General features: G+C 44.2%; 1 protein-coding gene across 1 annotated transcript; it reads right to left on the reverse strand.

Annotated features, from left to right (window-relative positions):
• Positions 1-8,480: 8,480 nt before the first annotated feature.
• On the reverse strand, positions 8,481-15,585 carry psmd12 (proteasome 26S subunit, non-ATPase 12). Its single transcript, XM_072683441.1, has 11 exons — positions 15,158-15,585; positions 14,140-14,199; positions 13,917-14,045; positions 12,643-12,750; positions 12,298-12,402; positions 11,673-11,822; positions 11,218-11,352; positions 10,553-10,665; positions 10,058-10,232; positions 9,422-9,499; positions 8,481-9,325 (listed from the first exon to the last, which is right to left on the reverse strand). Exons 1-11 carry the CDS (start codon positions 15,263-15,265, stop codon positions 9,116-9,118), a joined length of 1,371 nt encoding a protein of 456 aa, XP_072539542.1. The 5' UTR covers positions 15,266-15,585; the 3' UTR covers positions 8,481-9,115.
• Between the last annotated feature and the right edge of the window lie 770 nt (positions 15,586-16,355).

A 16,355-nucleotide genomic window follows, 5' to 3' on the forward strand; every position in this document is an offset into this window, starting at 1 on the left:
GAATGGATTAGACGGGAGACCATGAATAGACAATGTCCTTCAGAATGTCCTTCAGGAACCAGGTGTCGCCATGACAACACCACAAATATAGCCATTTTTACTATCCAAAAAAAATCCTGAGTGAACATGCACATATCTTTTAGGGACTACTTTTTGCCACATAACACGCCGTGTGACACACAGTGTCCCTGAGCCAAGAACAGGCCACATTTTAGGCCGAGACTTTCTCAGATTGATTGGAAAGTAATATCTCAACCATCGGACAGCACCCTCAGAACCTTCTGTGACATCTCTGTAGCTTTTAGAGGCAATAAACAGCTTCAGACGTTCTATTCACCACCATATTGAACAATTCTGACTCGGAAAGATCCTCTAGAACAGGGCCTTTATCACCAAACCCGCCTGAATGTACATGTGAAATATTTAACGATCCAGAAATGAGACGTTTCAGATCCACATTGACACAAAACCGGCCAGCGTTTCTGAATCTGTGTGGACCGTTGGGTTTAGTTAGCAAGCTGCAGTGCTCCAATTCAATTTTCTTTTGATTTTCCTCACCTGATTGGATTTTCCGTTTGAGCTATTATCGTGTAATCCAATAGGTGAACATGTTCTAAGATGAGATTGAAAACATCAGACATCAGTAATGTGAAAAGAATTAGATTTGGCTGCCTGTTTAGGTTTCCGAGGGTCCAGCGAACACCTGTGGGAAGCGGCTGAAGAATGTTAGCTATCTGCCGGGGCACGTCGCCGAGGGCAATCCGAGGTTTTGGGGGGGGGGTGTACGTGTGGGTAGATGGCAGTTTATCCTTGCACACTTGCAGAGAATAACAAGTCTGCCAGCATCAGAATCCTCATTAGAGCTTTGGTCGGAATCGAGGCGAATCAATTCGTCTCCGGCGGGGTGGAGGAAACCAGCCTGGCTCCGTTATTTCTTTATTTCTGCCTGCTTTGTTGTCTCTATTTGCTCAGAGAGTGTAAGGGATCAATGAGACGCTGGCGGCTGACTTAGAGAGGGTTGCAGCTCCAGTCAGGGAAATAAATTCCTTACCACACTAGCATAGCAATAAGCTAGCATGGCTAGCATCTCTGATCAGGTGCTTTGCTTCTTTCTCCAGGATACGAGAGGCCAAAGGGAGGGATCTGTGCGTTTGGCTCAAACCTACAGCAATTGATTATTCGTCTGCGTGGAAACTGGAGGTCGCTATAGCCCAATGATCCACGTAATAGCTTTGATTTTAGATCTGCTCGGAGATCGCTCAGAATGACTGATGATTAAAATGAACATCATTGTGTTCTAGCTCATTAAGCCAACAGCCATTATTGACCATTAATGACATATTGCAATACGTGTTACGACCTCAAACAAACAGTAATATTAACTTATTTGAGTCTTTATTGGATCAAGGCCCCTTAACAGTGCTGGATCAATGAACCCAGCTCTGTGCTATGGCTTCTATGGCCATACTTGTATGACTGTCCTCCCCTCTTATATATTCTCAGGCCTAGCTCCTCAGCTGCTGCTCTGCAGACTGTTACTGAAGTCTAATTCATCCCACAATGCCAGTGGGGTAGAACACACCAATTCATTAATTTCTCATCCGACAGCAGCTGCTCTCATTGGCTTGCAGTGGATTAGCATTGAGTCGATCAGCCATGGGTTCCAACCTCAGCTGGGAAGAAAACAACACTAACCTGCTACCACATGCTACAATGTCTACAAAAGTCACAGAAGCTATAATATGCTATGATTTTTATTTACTATTTAACCCTTTTTTATTAGAAACCGTGGTTCTGATTCTGAGAATTTTGGTCCATTTTTGCACTTAAACAAGAGGGGCGCTGTCATTAATACACATGAACTCATTAGCACATTATCATTTAGCATAATACAGTTGAATAATGATTTTATTTTTACTGAAAACATAGTAATTCAGTTTCACCTGAGAATTTTTGTGCACCTTTAAGACTGACATATGTAAATGACTTCGGTTCTGATTGGCCGATCTGTATTGAGAGCAATGTGAATGGGCGAAGCTGGGCTGTTGGAGGCTGAATAGGGTGGATATACTAGGTAAATATGTTGGGGCAGTTTTGTGACATTACAAAAATGATGAATTCAGAACAAGCTTAGCTGTAGATTTTTACGTTGACATTGTCAAAACGTTAGATCAACCCCCATGACGTTTCCTAGAATATGGGCCCTTCAGAAAAGTGATACCTGCACAAACATGGAAACAACAGTCCGCAGGTTGCTGCTGATCCTCTGCTCTGTTCTGACGTCCGAATCCTGAGCAGATTAAAAAATTTCAAGGTTGCGTCCGTAATTTTCAGCGGCCTGATTAAGACGGACGTTTAGAGGCGGCAGGATTAACCTTGACTTCTGCTGCTTGTCTATAAAGATTAGCGCCTGACCACGGCCACGTGTCAGCCTGCAAAAGTGACATCCATCCAGACGAGGTAATTACAAACCTGGCTCCGAACTGCTTTGAAGTCGCAGAGAGGGAATGAGCAGGCCGCCTTCCAACACACACACACACACACACACACTAACCTTACAAACTTCCAGACTGCTGGCGCAAGCAAAAGAGCCGAAGAGTTTAGTTTAAAAAGACAGAGAAGCGAACAGTTAGGCCAGAAGTGGTGGAGGAAAGTGAAGGAGAAGAAACCTCTACCTGAAAAACAAACACAGCGTCATTAGAGCTTATTAAGGTCATTGACCTACTGTAAGGCCAAATGCCCTGCTCATCCCGTGTCCCCACTTTACCCTATACACTGGAACAATGTTATGAGGATTTGATTGCATTCAGCCCAAGAGAGACAGTCAGTAAGGTCAGGTCCTGATGTGAGATGATCAGTTCGCAACCCAACCCAAAAGCATTGGATGGAGCTCCATCATCAGTCCAGAGAACACTGGACTCCACTGCTCCACAGCCCAATGCGGCAGGGGCCCTCCAACCCACATTATGGTGACCTTAGCATCATGTGTTGCACCCTAGAGCCTGTTTACAACTGGCCACTTCATGGGACTAGTATCTGGATTGTTTCCTGGTAGGATTGTAAGCCACATGCGTTCACACTGGGTAGTCAAATGCATCTCTGATTGGTCAGAATCTGATCTGAAATCTGATCACTGTGTGGGACAAAATATGCACCGTCTCAGATCGGAAGTGGTTCGAGTGATCGGATTTGGATCTGGTTTAAATGAGTCTTGGGTGAGTTTACACCTGCATGTTTATGAGGATTGGCCTTGAATTAGAGTGGTTTGATGAGAAATGCTCAGTTCTAGGGACATTTATAGAGTCAGAATTGGTTGAAGGTTTAAGTAGGCTGAAAGTAGAGCTTTAGGGTGGACAGAGGAACGTTCTGATGGTGATATCAAACCTGACAGAGGAAAGAAAGAGGCCAGAACACTGGCCATGCCAGACACAAGGGGCTAGAAGGGAGAGAGAAAGAAAGAGAGAGCGAGAGAGGGGGGGGGGGCAGCAGGTGGCTCTCCTATAAACCACAACAACACAAAAAAAAAAGAAAAAAAGATTTCAATTCTAAAACACATTTCCATCCCAGGCGTTCCCCCGGGTCTCCTCCACATGATGCATTATTAAGCGGAGATAAGCGTGTCCCCACCAGGACCACTCCTTTTAGCCTTTCTCCCAGCCAGTCACACACACACCCTCCCTTACACACACACTCAGAGAGACACAGAGGGAGAGAGAGAAGGGACTAGACTGAAAGAGAGAGACATGGTGAGAGATAGAGAGACATAGAGACACAGAAAGACAGACTAGACTGAAAGAGAGAGACACGGTGAGAGATAGAGAGACATAGAGACACAGAAAGACAGACTAGACTGAAAGAGAGAGACACTGAGACAGAGAAAAAGACAGCGAGAGACATACAGGCAGAGAAAGAGAAAACACTGAGGCATGGATAGAAAGACATTGCGAAACAGAGAGGGAGAGAGACAGGGAGAGAGACATACAGGTAGAAAGAGGCTAGACTGGAAAAGAGAGAGAGACAGAGAAAGAGACTATACTAAGAGAAAGAGAGAGACTGAGTGAGAGACAGAAAGAGACAGAGAGACAGAGAGACATAAAGAGGAGCGAGGGATGGAGACAGAAACAGTGAAAGGGAGACTAGACTGAAAAACATATAGAGAGAGACAGAGAGAGAGACATAAAGGCAGAGAGAGGCTAGATTGAAAGAGAGAGAGAGAGAGAGAGGGTGAGAGAGAGAGAGTGAGAGAGAGAGAGACAGAGAGAGAGGGTGAGAGAGAGAGAGAGAGAGAGGGTGAGAGTGAGAGAGAGAGAGGGTAAGAGTGAGACAGAGTGAGAGAGGGTGAGAGAGAGAGAGAGAGAGAGAGAGGGTGAGAGTGAGAAAGAGACAGAGAGAGAGGGTGAGAGAGAGAGAGAGAGAGAGAGAGAGAGAGGGTGAGAGTGAGAGAGACAGAGAGAGAGGGTAAGAGTGAGACAGAGAGAGAAAGAGGGTGAGAGTGAGTGAGTGAGAGAGAGAGAGAGAGAGAGAGAGGGTGAGAGAGGGTGAGAGTGAGAGAGACAGAGAGAGAGGGTGAGAGAGAGAGAGAGAGAGAGAGAGGGTGAGAGAGACAGAGAGAGAGGGTAAGAGTGAGACAGAGAGAGAAAGAGGGTGAGAGTGAGTGAGTGAGTGAGAGAGAGAGAGAGGGTGAGAGAGAGGGTGAGAGAGGGTGAGAGTGAGAGAGACAGAGAGAGAGGGTAAGAGTGAGACAGAGAGAGAAAGAGGGTGAGAGTGAGTGAGTGTGAGAGAGAGAGAGAGAGAGAGAGAGAGGGTGAGAGAGAGAGAGAGAGTGAGAGAGAGAGAGAGTGAGAGAGAGAGAGAGAGAGAGGGTGAGAGTGTGAGAGAGAGAGAGAGAGAGAGAGAGTGAGACAGAGTGAGAGGGTGAGAGTGTGAGAGAGAGAGAGAGAGAGAGGGTGAGAGTGAGAGAGAGAGAGAGTGAGAGAGAGAGAGAGGGTCACAGATTGAATCCAGCGGTTAAAACACGTCACTTAGTGCAAAACCAAACACACAGAAAACCACTTATTTCACGAATCGAGACGAGCAAATCAGGGCGAAGTGGAGCTGAAGAGCACTAAAGCCCCCCGATGAAAGACTAAATTAAGACACTAATGTATTTGCACAGATAGAAAATCGCTTGTTGAAATGAAGAAGCTCAATTTCATGTTTCAAGCCTTTTCTGTTACTGCGTTTAGAAAGGCTGTTTAATTGACATACATAATTATTAAATACAGAGCGTCACAACCATGACATCTAGTGGCCAACCAACGACATGACAAGCAAACTGTCTTACATATGAACAACAGAGGCCTATATATATATAATATATCACAAAAAACCTCTGACACTCTCACAGGTTGCACAAAACAACATGACCTGGTCATTTTAAGGGCTGGATGTCCTTTATCTCACGCACTGATGCATAAAGCACCTTAATGCACCATAAAGGAGCATTCAGGCCACAATTAAGAAATGAACCATCGCCACATCTGTGCTAACCATGCCTGCTCACCTCCTACAGTGGTGTGATGATCTCCTGAACATGCCTTCCCAGTTTAACGGCTAAACCCCTTCTGATGATGTATGTTGATGGTGGGAGGAGCTTTTGGATGCAATGTTTTTTGGGGGGGGGGGTCTGTTTGATCTGGTTTAGCTGTACAATACAGATATTAGCCATAAAGCACTTTATTAGGAACATTATTCTAATACTGGGTAGGGCCTCATTTTGCTCTCAGCCTCATTTCTTGATGGCAAGGATGGCACGAGATGTTTCCGACGTTCCTTTGAGTTCTACTCGATTCTGATCCAGTGGGTGGGAAGAACCAGCACTGAAGAGCACTGAAGAGCTCATTGAGGCATGTTCATAAAAGCCAGTTTAAGGCTGGTTTTGCTTTGGGACATAGTGCATCATCATGAAGATGGGTGGGTAAACTGGTCATGAAGGGATGCACCTCACCATTACACCACCACCACCTCCCCCAGACGATTCTAAGGACCTGTGACTGACCCAGTGTAATATCTTTTCATAGGGCCCTAATTCTCTGGCAGGGCCCCTGGACAGAGACATCTGTTAGCTGGTGTGGTGGAGCCGGGAGCCTTTACATGTATCGCAGGTATGTACCCTTCTAGTGTCGTGAGCATTGCTAGTGCCAGGGGGAGTTGGAGAATGGGTGGGTTAATTGGCAAAACCTGATTGGGAGGAAAAAAAAGGGAAAAATGTGACAATAAATAAATATATGGACGTTGCTGTCCAATGAAAACCATGTATCTCCAAAAAGGTGACAACTTTGAGTTTTGAATGGATGGATGTAAAATAAGAGCCTATTCCAAGTAATTTAGAGCATTTCTATTGGATAATTCATCCAGATGTATTTACATATTACACAGGGCTGCAGCTACAGTTCAAATGATGGAGAAACTAAAAACGACAAAAAAAAGAGATTACATGGTTTTCATTGCACAATCTATATATATATATATATATATATATATATATATATATATATATATATATATATATATATAATCAATTTCAGCCTTCCAGCTTTCCATTGTCCACTTTTGTCCACACCTGTGCCCACTGCACCCCCACTGTAAAGAAAGCTAAACAAGTGAGGAGTGTTTGAGGGGCGAATCTTTTGCATAGAGCCTCAAAAAGTCCATCAAAGCTGCAAAAAGCAAAAGTACCACAGTCTGGGTGTGACCCAGTGTTCCTGTCTTTCTGTACTAGTAGAGCGAGACTCAGTTTTATTACAAACACGTCTGTTCGCAGCACAAGAGGTGTTACAGGGCTTGTTTAATAAAGCGAGAGAGTGCAGACGCACTTCATCAGCACCTTTGGGGCTCAGACATGCTGCGCTTCTTCGCTAAGACTCAGTAAATTAAACACATTTTCTTTTATCACCTGCTGGATTTGAAGAATCTGTGCAAGGCAGCACATTCCTGCAGCTGGACTGAACAGCAGGTGACCCTAATTCTAATCTACAGGGCTGCCTCTTGCTATAAGCAGCAGGAGCAACCACACGGGGTCCCTGAGCCAGCAGAAGGACAGGTTGGAGCCGACAGAACGGCTACAGTAACTCAGATATCCACTCTGTACACCTGCAGTGAGCGGAAAAGCATCTCAGACTGCACAAGACCACCTCCATCCTTGAGGAGGGTGGGCTACAACAGCAGAAGGCTACTTCAGGATCCACTTCTTTCATCCAAGAACAGAAAGCTGAGGCTGCAGTGGAGATCGGTGGAGATCAGCACAGCCTCACCAACACTGGACAGTTAAAGACTGGAGAATCGGGGCGTGCTCTGGTGAATCCCAATTCCTGCAGTCCAGGCTGGTGGAGGTGGTGGTGTGACGGTGTGGGGAACGTTGTCTTGGCACACTCTGGGTCTATTAATACAGATCAGTGGCCGCCTGAATGCCACCGATATTTGAGTATTGTTGCTGACCATGTGCGTTTTTCCATAACCACAGCTTTCCCACCCATCTTCCAACGGCTACGTCCAGCATGATGATGTCAAACTGGTTTCATGACCATGACAATGAGCTCAGTGCTCTTCAGAGCTGGTTCGTCCCTGGATCTGATTCCAGTAGTACACCTGTGGGATGTGGAAGGACTGGAGATTTGCAGTATTAAAGAAAAAAGTGCAGGTCAGCATGGTCCAGAAATTTTTCCAACATCTTGTGGAACCCATGCCATGAAGACAATGTTCGGTGTCCTGGCATCAAGGTGGTGGCACAAACGTCCTCTGGTATTCGCTCACTGTCTTCAGATGCATATAACAGCAAAAAATGTAAAGGCACCTAAAAAGTGATCCATCACCACCCTCTAGTGGTCATTTCTGGAAAAGCTCTGATGTGATTTATGTGACTGACAATAATCCAGAATGAAAAATGAACAAAATTATTATTGTTTTTTTTTTTATATTATCAAGCATAACGCAACTACTACATATACTCCGATCAGCTGTAACCACATTAAAACCACATACCTAATGTGTTGATACCCCTCGTGCTGCTGAGACAACTCTGACCAGTCCAGGCATGGACTCCACAAGACCTCTGAAGGCATCCTGTGGTATCTTACACCTTACACATCTTACAAGATCCTTTAAGTCCTGTATGTTGTGAGGTGGGGCCTCCGTATGCATCAGTGAGCCTTGGGCACCCATGACCCGCTCAAAGGTCTGTGGTTGTCCTTCCTTTTGGGAGCACTTTCGATACTTCAGGTACTGACCACTGCTTACCCAGGGATGATGTGTTGGAGATGTTCTGACCCAGTCGTCTAGCCACCGCCCAGCTTCCAACTCATCAAGAATTGAAGTTTCCTCACTTGCCAGTGGTTTTAATGTTACGACTGATGTATGAACAAAAAGCCATGTCTATTTAAATAGGTCATTTTCCAGCCTATGTGAAGAATTTGTAGTGGAATATTAAATGACAGACACTGATCTCTTCAAAAAAAAAATTTTATGTGTACATTGCAAAAAGACTCTGAACATGTTACCAAGCATGAAGCAACAGTTGCATACAGCGATAGTAATAATTTTCCATTTATATACCAAGGCCATGAACCTGCACGTGAGGTGAACACTGAAATGAACTCCCTACCTATACAGTGCTGTCAGAGGCTCCATCCTGGAACATGGACTGAAAAGGAGAACCACTTTAAACAATTCAGCTCACTCCCAGGCCTAATTTGCACCCAGTGTGGTGTTTATGAAGTATCCAATACCTCAGCACTGATTTAAGATTCTGCTAATAAAGATCCTGGTCTCACCGACTGATCCTAGACCCACTATCAATTTAGTCCAAGTCCAAAGCTCAGTTCTGTTCAATAACAGCCAAAAGATCTACGAAAGAACACCTGACACCTGGTCCCAGGTACAGCTTACTGTCTGAAACCATGGGAGGGACTGTTATTTTTTTTATTTGTCGGGGCATCTACCAAAGACAAGACAAATTTGCTTATTCCACCCCGGGATGATGAAGTGGAGAGAAAAAAAAACAAAAAACAAAAACAAAAATATGTAAATTATTCAATCAGTGAAATCCCAAGCTAAAGACCAACCCCTGCAAGCGTCTTAGCTACTGCAGGTTGTGGATCATCTCCTCTTTGGCGATGAGGTGGGTGGTTTTGTTGACCAGGGACATGAGAGAGTTCAGTTTGTGGGACCAGTCGTTCAGCAGATCGTTGGGGTCCTTGGGCCTCTGGAAGTTGATGATGCCCGCCAGGCGGTCCACTTTAGCGTAGATGGTCTTGTTCACCACTAGGTTGGACAGAAACTCCTCAGACTCCTAAGGAGCGCAAACGAACAGGAGTGTAAGCACTTAACACCAACACTGGGGTATTCACACACAGAACAGCTCCCTATAAACCAAACATGAACTCACATCAATGGAAAGGTCCAGAAGTCCAGCCATCCTCTTCATCGTGATTCTTGTGTAATACTTGGCCATAATCCTTATGTTCTATGAAGCACAAGACAGGAGACGTGTGTTCAGTTCCTACAGCTATAGGTAGACTTACAGATGCACTGTGTGTACAAAAGTTTGTGGACACCGCTTCTAATGAATGCATTTAGCTGCTTTAAGTTGCACCCATTGCTGACAGCTTGTCTAATCCATGTAGAGAAGTACTGTCAATAGAATAGGACTATCTGGAGCAGATAAATATGAAGCTATTGGCTGCCTAGTGCCAGGTGTGGGCTAGAGGGGTATAAAGCCCCCCACCACTGAGCTGTGGAGCAGTGGAAGAACTGTGTTCTCTGGAATGATGGTTGGTGGAGCTCCATCCAGTACTTTTGGTAATGATCATCGAACATCCTGACCCCACTAACGCTCTCGCTGATCCAAAATCTAGTAAAAAGCCTTCTTCCCTGGACAGTATAGATCGTTACACTCCAACAAACGTGATTTAGGAAGAAACGATGAATGAGCAGGTGTCCCAATACTTTTGGCCACATAGTGCAAGTGTATTAAAAAAGGTGCACTGCAAAAAAGAAAAGCATATATCATATAAAAACCCACATGTTCTACTACTCTGTTTTTGAGATCCTGCCACCTCTTCTCTCCCTCCTCTGTGTAGGTGAAGACGTCAGTGGCAGGGCTGTCTGGAGAACCTTCACGAAGCTCCTTCCCGTAATCGTCCACCAGAGAGGACCAGCGCATCAGTTCCATAGTGGTGAACTGCTTCAGGAGGTCCCTATTGGGGGGAAAAAAGAGAGAAGGTTGGGGAGGTGGGACTGCTCTTCTACAAGGGTTACCAATTCAAGTCAATGCTTCAAGAAGTCTCTAAGGGAGAGAAAATAGGGTGCGGTGAGATTGCTTTTCAGGGAGCAATTCAGGGAGGGCCAATTTTGCTCTGTCTGACAAATGCTGGAAATGTGCCCATAAATGCAGCTTGAACTGAACAAAAATATGAACTGGTCCTGGATCCTCAAGGACTAGATGGAAGGACTTGATTAATAAATCAAAACACATCAGCGGACTGTCTGATTACTAATGCAACTGATGGTCACTTACTTGTATTTAGGGATTTCTTCCAGTTTCTTGTCTGTGCTGATCCGATGAACCAGATCAGACTGTTCATTGTCATATGGAGACAGAACTACGTACAGAACCACACTCTTCAGGGCCTGGAGCAGAAAAACACAGACAGACAGACAGATGAAAAGGCTGGGGGGGTTGAATTAGTCCCAAGTTGTATGTTGATCTGAAAGAAGCTGATTGGATCATAAAGGCTCTTAAGGCTATTTATCTGTCTTTTGCTAAATCAGTAAAGGTATATGTATTAATGCACATTATCATACTGTAGCTGCATGGTTTGAGAGATATTTCCACCCTCACTCACCGCACACATACAATTTAGGCATACTTTAACCCCTCCACCCCACCCTGACATCATAATTAAAGTGGGTACTCGTGTGTCCCCAGTGTCCCCTTTTTTGAAAACAAAAATATAGCATTTGGATCCAATGTTGTTTTTTAAGATGAAGCTCAGCACACATTAACCAGTTATGTCCAAACTTTTGACTGGTACTGTATATTATAAACAATGAAGCTTTCCATGTGCATCAAAATGACTTGAAGTGAGAAAGCTTTGATGCACCATGTAATGTTAATGTTTCTCCCAAGCTGTTGATTCTATGCTGAAAACCTCAGGTTCTCTGGTTTATGCCATGACCTACCTGCTGCCATTTGGAGCTGTCCTCCAGGATGCAGGGAGTGTCGTAAATGGCCCGGTAGTGTTTGCAAATAGACAGGTAAGAGCCTTCATGCTGGTCCACTTGAATCATTAGATTGTAGTACTTCAACTTCGACTCCTAGGAGCAACCAAGAAAAGTAGAAAGATCAGTGATGGGAATAATTGTAGGTAAATAACAGCATAAATGGTATGAGACTAGGGGGTCTAGCAAATTCTAAAGTGGCCATATTCTACTTTTACACCCTCTGTGTGGTTTTGTGAAACACAGAAATTGCATCCCACCGTCAGTTTTCTCCCTTTAACGATATGGGCCCTTTAAGGGCTGACGTCAAGACCACTGTGCAGTCTTCAGCATGCAACGCGTTACTGGGAAATCGGACCCCTGTCTCATCATGGCATATTTAAAACCATTACTCAGTCTGAACCTAATGGACTCACCTCAGTGCCCTCCTCCTGGAAGAACTTAGTGTTGATCTTCTTGCTGATGATCTGAGTGCGGATGTAGTCTTTAACGGCTATGCACAGCCTCATCTGCTCCAAAATGAACTCCACCTTCTCCTTCTTCTCCATGGAGCCATACGTTTCCACCTACAGGAGAACACATATGCCATTCATTGCAGACAATAAAGAGCACACATAATGGTCTCAGAAAGGAACCCAGCAACTAGACCGGTGTGGTGCAATGGATACCACCATTGCCTGCCAGTGAGCTACCACACCATGTGAGAAACTGGGGTTCAAATCCCAGTCTGGGTAACTGTGCTACACTACACCAATGAGAATCTTTGGGCAAGACTCCCAAACCTACATTGGCTCAGGTTCAAAATAACTCAATCATACCACAGTTATCCAATCAAATCTAGACTTTGTGATGCATCATCCTTTCCTACATCTAATTATAGTGTTGCATGACCCATCTGCTCTAACAAATACAATTATAGGCCCTGTTAGGTGTGTTTCCATCCCAGGTTTGATAAGCACTTGGCCGGTTTTTCTCCTTTCACTTACAATTTAAATGATGTGATGGTGGTACTTAGCACCATAAACTCAGGCGTCAGCTCACCTGCAGCTCTTGAAGAATGGACGCAGCCTCTTTGACCTCTCCACTCTGTTCTTTAATGTTGGCCAGTGTCTTAGTGAGTCTGGCACGCTCAATCTCCACATAGATCTATGTCAGACAAACAAGCGGTCAAAGAAATCAGCAGGAAATCATCATGCAAACATGGTAAAGAAAGTGTGGCAAGACTATTTTTTTGCGTGTGTTTATATTTGTAGAAGAAGAGCAGCTTTGGTGAGAGTGCTCTGGTTTGGACCAAAAGAACTGAACTACAAGTATAAACACACTCTTTAAGCCATTAGCACAGCGACGTCTCTTCAAAAGCAGCTGAGGGAAAGAACCAGAACAGACCTTTCCAGCGGTGACGGTTCTGAGAGTGTCGATGAGCCTCAGTTTGATGGGCAGGTCAGTAACAGCATCCACATATTTGTAACACTCCTGCACCATCTTGGCAACAGCCTACAAGAAGACAGAGCAGACCTGCTGAAAAATCCAGCCCAGGATAAATGGTTCAGATGGTCAAGGTGGTTGAGAAGGTGGCCATCTAGGAGAAAACGTTCCCTACGCTGGTAAGCCAGCTGGTTAACCTGGCAGACAGGCTTAGTTCTTGGCCAGGAGCTTGATGGACTAGCTGGTTAAAAAGCATGAGGAACTTGACCAAGCTGAACATACTGGCTGACTATTTTAATAAAGCAGGTAGACCAGCTAAACCATCAAACTCTGCTGATCAAGAGCTAAGCTGGCCACTAAAAGCGCTGCCACTATGACCCTGAGGACTGTTGAGTCGACGAATCCCAGGTCATGCTGCTTGCCATCAGCAGCCAGAGGCAGAGAGAGCACAACTGGCCTTGCTCTCTCAGGGGTGGGTCGATGGTGCTTAATCCCAACATCACTCCCAGCGTGATGTTGGTCAGCACAGGCGTCTGTTGGCTGTGGGATCAGAGCTGCATCAGCAGCAGTTCGAAAAGAGACAGTGTCAGTGAGGCCATGTGCTAGTCTCCTCACACTAGGGGCATTGCTAGTGATTGGGGAGTTCACATGAATGGGGATTGGGTAGTTGGCCTTTTGAAATTGGGTAGAAAATAGAAGAAAAAGAATATATATGAATTCATTATTAAAGAGCTAAGCTGGCAAATCTAATTAATCAGCTTGACCATCTTGAGCTGTCCAGACTGTTTCTCCACCCCTCAGCAGGGTTCATACACACACACACACACACACACACACACACAATACAAAGTATGCTAAGCAGAGGTGTACTATGGATAGTGACTCAAGGGCATTACGGATGAATAATTAATTATATTATGCTAACATTTTTGACCACAATACAATAATTCTTGTTTTGATACAAAAGGACGTGGGGGAAAAGCTAGTTTACATTTTCTATATTTCATTACTGTAAACATTTGTGTATTTTTATAAAAAAATAAAGAATATATAATTAGAACAGTTATATATAAATTCTGCTAAATTGTCCCAAAATAAAATTAGGACATCCCATAAAGCCTAATTGTCTCAGTCATTACCAAACTAAATCCATAAACAATGGCAAGCACATCAGCCTCATCTCTTACTACACTGGGTTTCAGTCAAGCAGCAACCCTAAATGTGTGCATGCCCACCTGTTTCAGCTGACTCCTCCTCTTTGACAGCAGCATGATGTTCTCGTTCAGGGAGTCCCAGTCTTTAGCCTCGTAACACATCTGCACTATGGCCACCAAGATCCTGGACGTGGACACCATGTCTGAAGCCTGGATGTGAGAAGAGCAGGTACATTATCGAACCGCCTATTCGAGACTTTGAACTGTCTGATGAGGCACAGAGTCACACAACAGGCTTACTGACCGTCCTCGTTTGCTTCTCCAGAGACAGCAGGCTCTCCACAGCTTCCTGAAGTCTCCCTTCCTGAACAGATGACAACAAATAATAATAATAATAATAATAATCAACCACTGAACTGAGGTGTGTTCCTATACCGCAAGCTCCTTCCTGCCACTGGGCTGCTCAAAAGAGGCTCAGACCCGGATCTCTGAGAACGTTCGGACTGAATTCACTTAAGACGAGGAGCATTAGAGCTCCGGGCTATTGATGACAGGGTTGTGGGTTCGATACCCGGCTCAGCAAGCTGCCACTGCTGGGACCACAGAAGGGAAACACACAGCTGTCAACATCAGGATAGCTTTGTCATGGAGTCACAGGATGGTTTCATCCCAATTCTGTGTTGATGATCAGTGGGAGGCGGATATTTGGAGTGAGGAAGGGACCGCTGTGCAAGTCCGGTGCTTCTCTATCCTCCTACCTGTACAAATACAAGACCCAACCCATGCTCTCCACTAAAATAAGAGAACCAGTAGCAGTAGTTGAAAGGCTTTTAGCTTAGAAGTCAGGGGGTTCAGCCCATTTTTGCCCATTTTTACCCATTTTAGGCAAATCTGATCATCAGTGCTGGTGGATATTTGTAGTTAGTAAGTAGGTAAGTAAGGTGGTTCTCCATCCAGCCAGATATTTACACACATACAAGAACCCAACCCACTAAAATGATGTCTTATAGCTAATATAACCCGTTTTTACCTTATTTTAGCCATTTTTAGTTCTCTAGAAAGACTGTAAACGTGAAGACAGCAGGTCTAGTTAGTTAGTTAGTATCTCACCCAAACACTTTGCTCACATTTATGTTTTATGTTGGTTAAATATTTTGTTGTTCAGCGTTTAAGTGAATATTTGGGGAGGAGAAAATTAAAAGTTATTTGGTCAGTAAGAGTAAAAACAGCTAAACTATGCTAAGCTATGCTAAGCTAAGCTAGGCTAGGCTAGGCTAACTCCCCGCACCGTGACTCAGCCGCTCCGCTCTCATTCAACTCACTTTTGCCATTTTCTCGCAGTCCGGGAGCCGCTGATCTACAGTCGAGCTGTAGTCGATTTCCATCTTCACAATCTTCCCATCCGATCTCTCGGACCTGTCGTCGGACATGGCGGTAGATTTCGAGCCGTCGGTAATAAAGATATCGACAATTTCAGCGCTGCTGTCGGGCTGGCTGCTGAGCTGCTACACCGCTAACTGCTGCAGGCGGATTTCTTCTGTGGTCGCCGCTGCGGAAGCACATCGAGCTGCAGCTGCAGCCACTAGGGGGTGGTGTGCTGCCGCAGGTTTTCCCGCACATTCTGCATCCCTTGGTTTCCGGTGGCCTGTCGGTAACAAAAATAAAAGTCTCTGGCGGTACAATATCTAAAACTGTTTTTTTGGTTTTAAAGGAGCAATAGAGCTAATTGGATAGTTATTAAAATAATAATTAGATAGTTATTAAAATTAAAATAGTTATTTTATATGTATTTTAATTAGTAAGGGTATGACTTTGGTTGGGGGGGAACTCTGCACCCTGCACTTACTGGAGCTGTTCCCGTACTCAGTCACACTGCACCCACAGGACGTCTCCCCACCCACACTACACCTGTATTCACACCTGTCCAGTGTTTTTTTTTTTTTTGTAAATAGTAATGTAAACATTTAATTATTATTATTATTATTATTATTATTATATTATAATTATTATATTGTTGTATATGTCTGTATATTTTAATTGCTTTAAACCAGTGCAATATTGTACATAGAGAGTATGTATAGTGTGTGTATAATCTATGTATGTTAATGTGTGTGACGGATTTTTTCAATCACCATTACACCTGTGTTTGATTTGATTTTGATTTTGTACTACCCTTAACAATATTTATTTATTTATTTATTTATTTATTTATTTACAACCCTGTTATTTTGCCTCAGAGTGAAACACGCTGGTTTCCTCTTTATGGTGGGCTTGTAGAAATAATTATGAGCTCTGCTCTGCTTTAATTGGTTGGTTTAGGTCATCAGCATTGCCCACAGTCGCACAGCATTGGCTAGCTGAAGAGATTGTAGAGCCTGGTGGGATTAAGGTCCAACACTTTTCCACCATGTTAGAACAATAAAAGCACTGGGTTTCACCACAAATATTCATTAGTGTACATTAGTGCACATAGTGAACATTGACATTGTGACAAAATAAATAACTTTTAGATTTTCTCAA

The sequence above is a fragment of the Salminus brasiliensis genome, chromosome 7 (assembly GCF_030463535.1).
Source record: "Salminus brasiliensis chromosome 7, fSalBra1.hap2, whole genome shotgun sequence".
In the NCBI taxonomy this organism is placed as follows: Eukaryota; Metazoa; Chordata; class Actinopteri; order Characiformes; family Bryconidae; genus Salminus; species Salminus brasiliensis.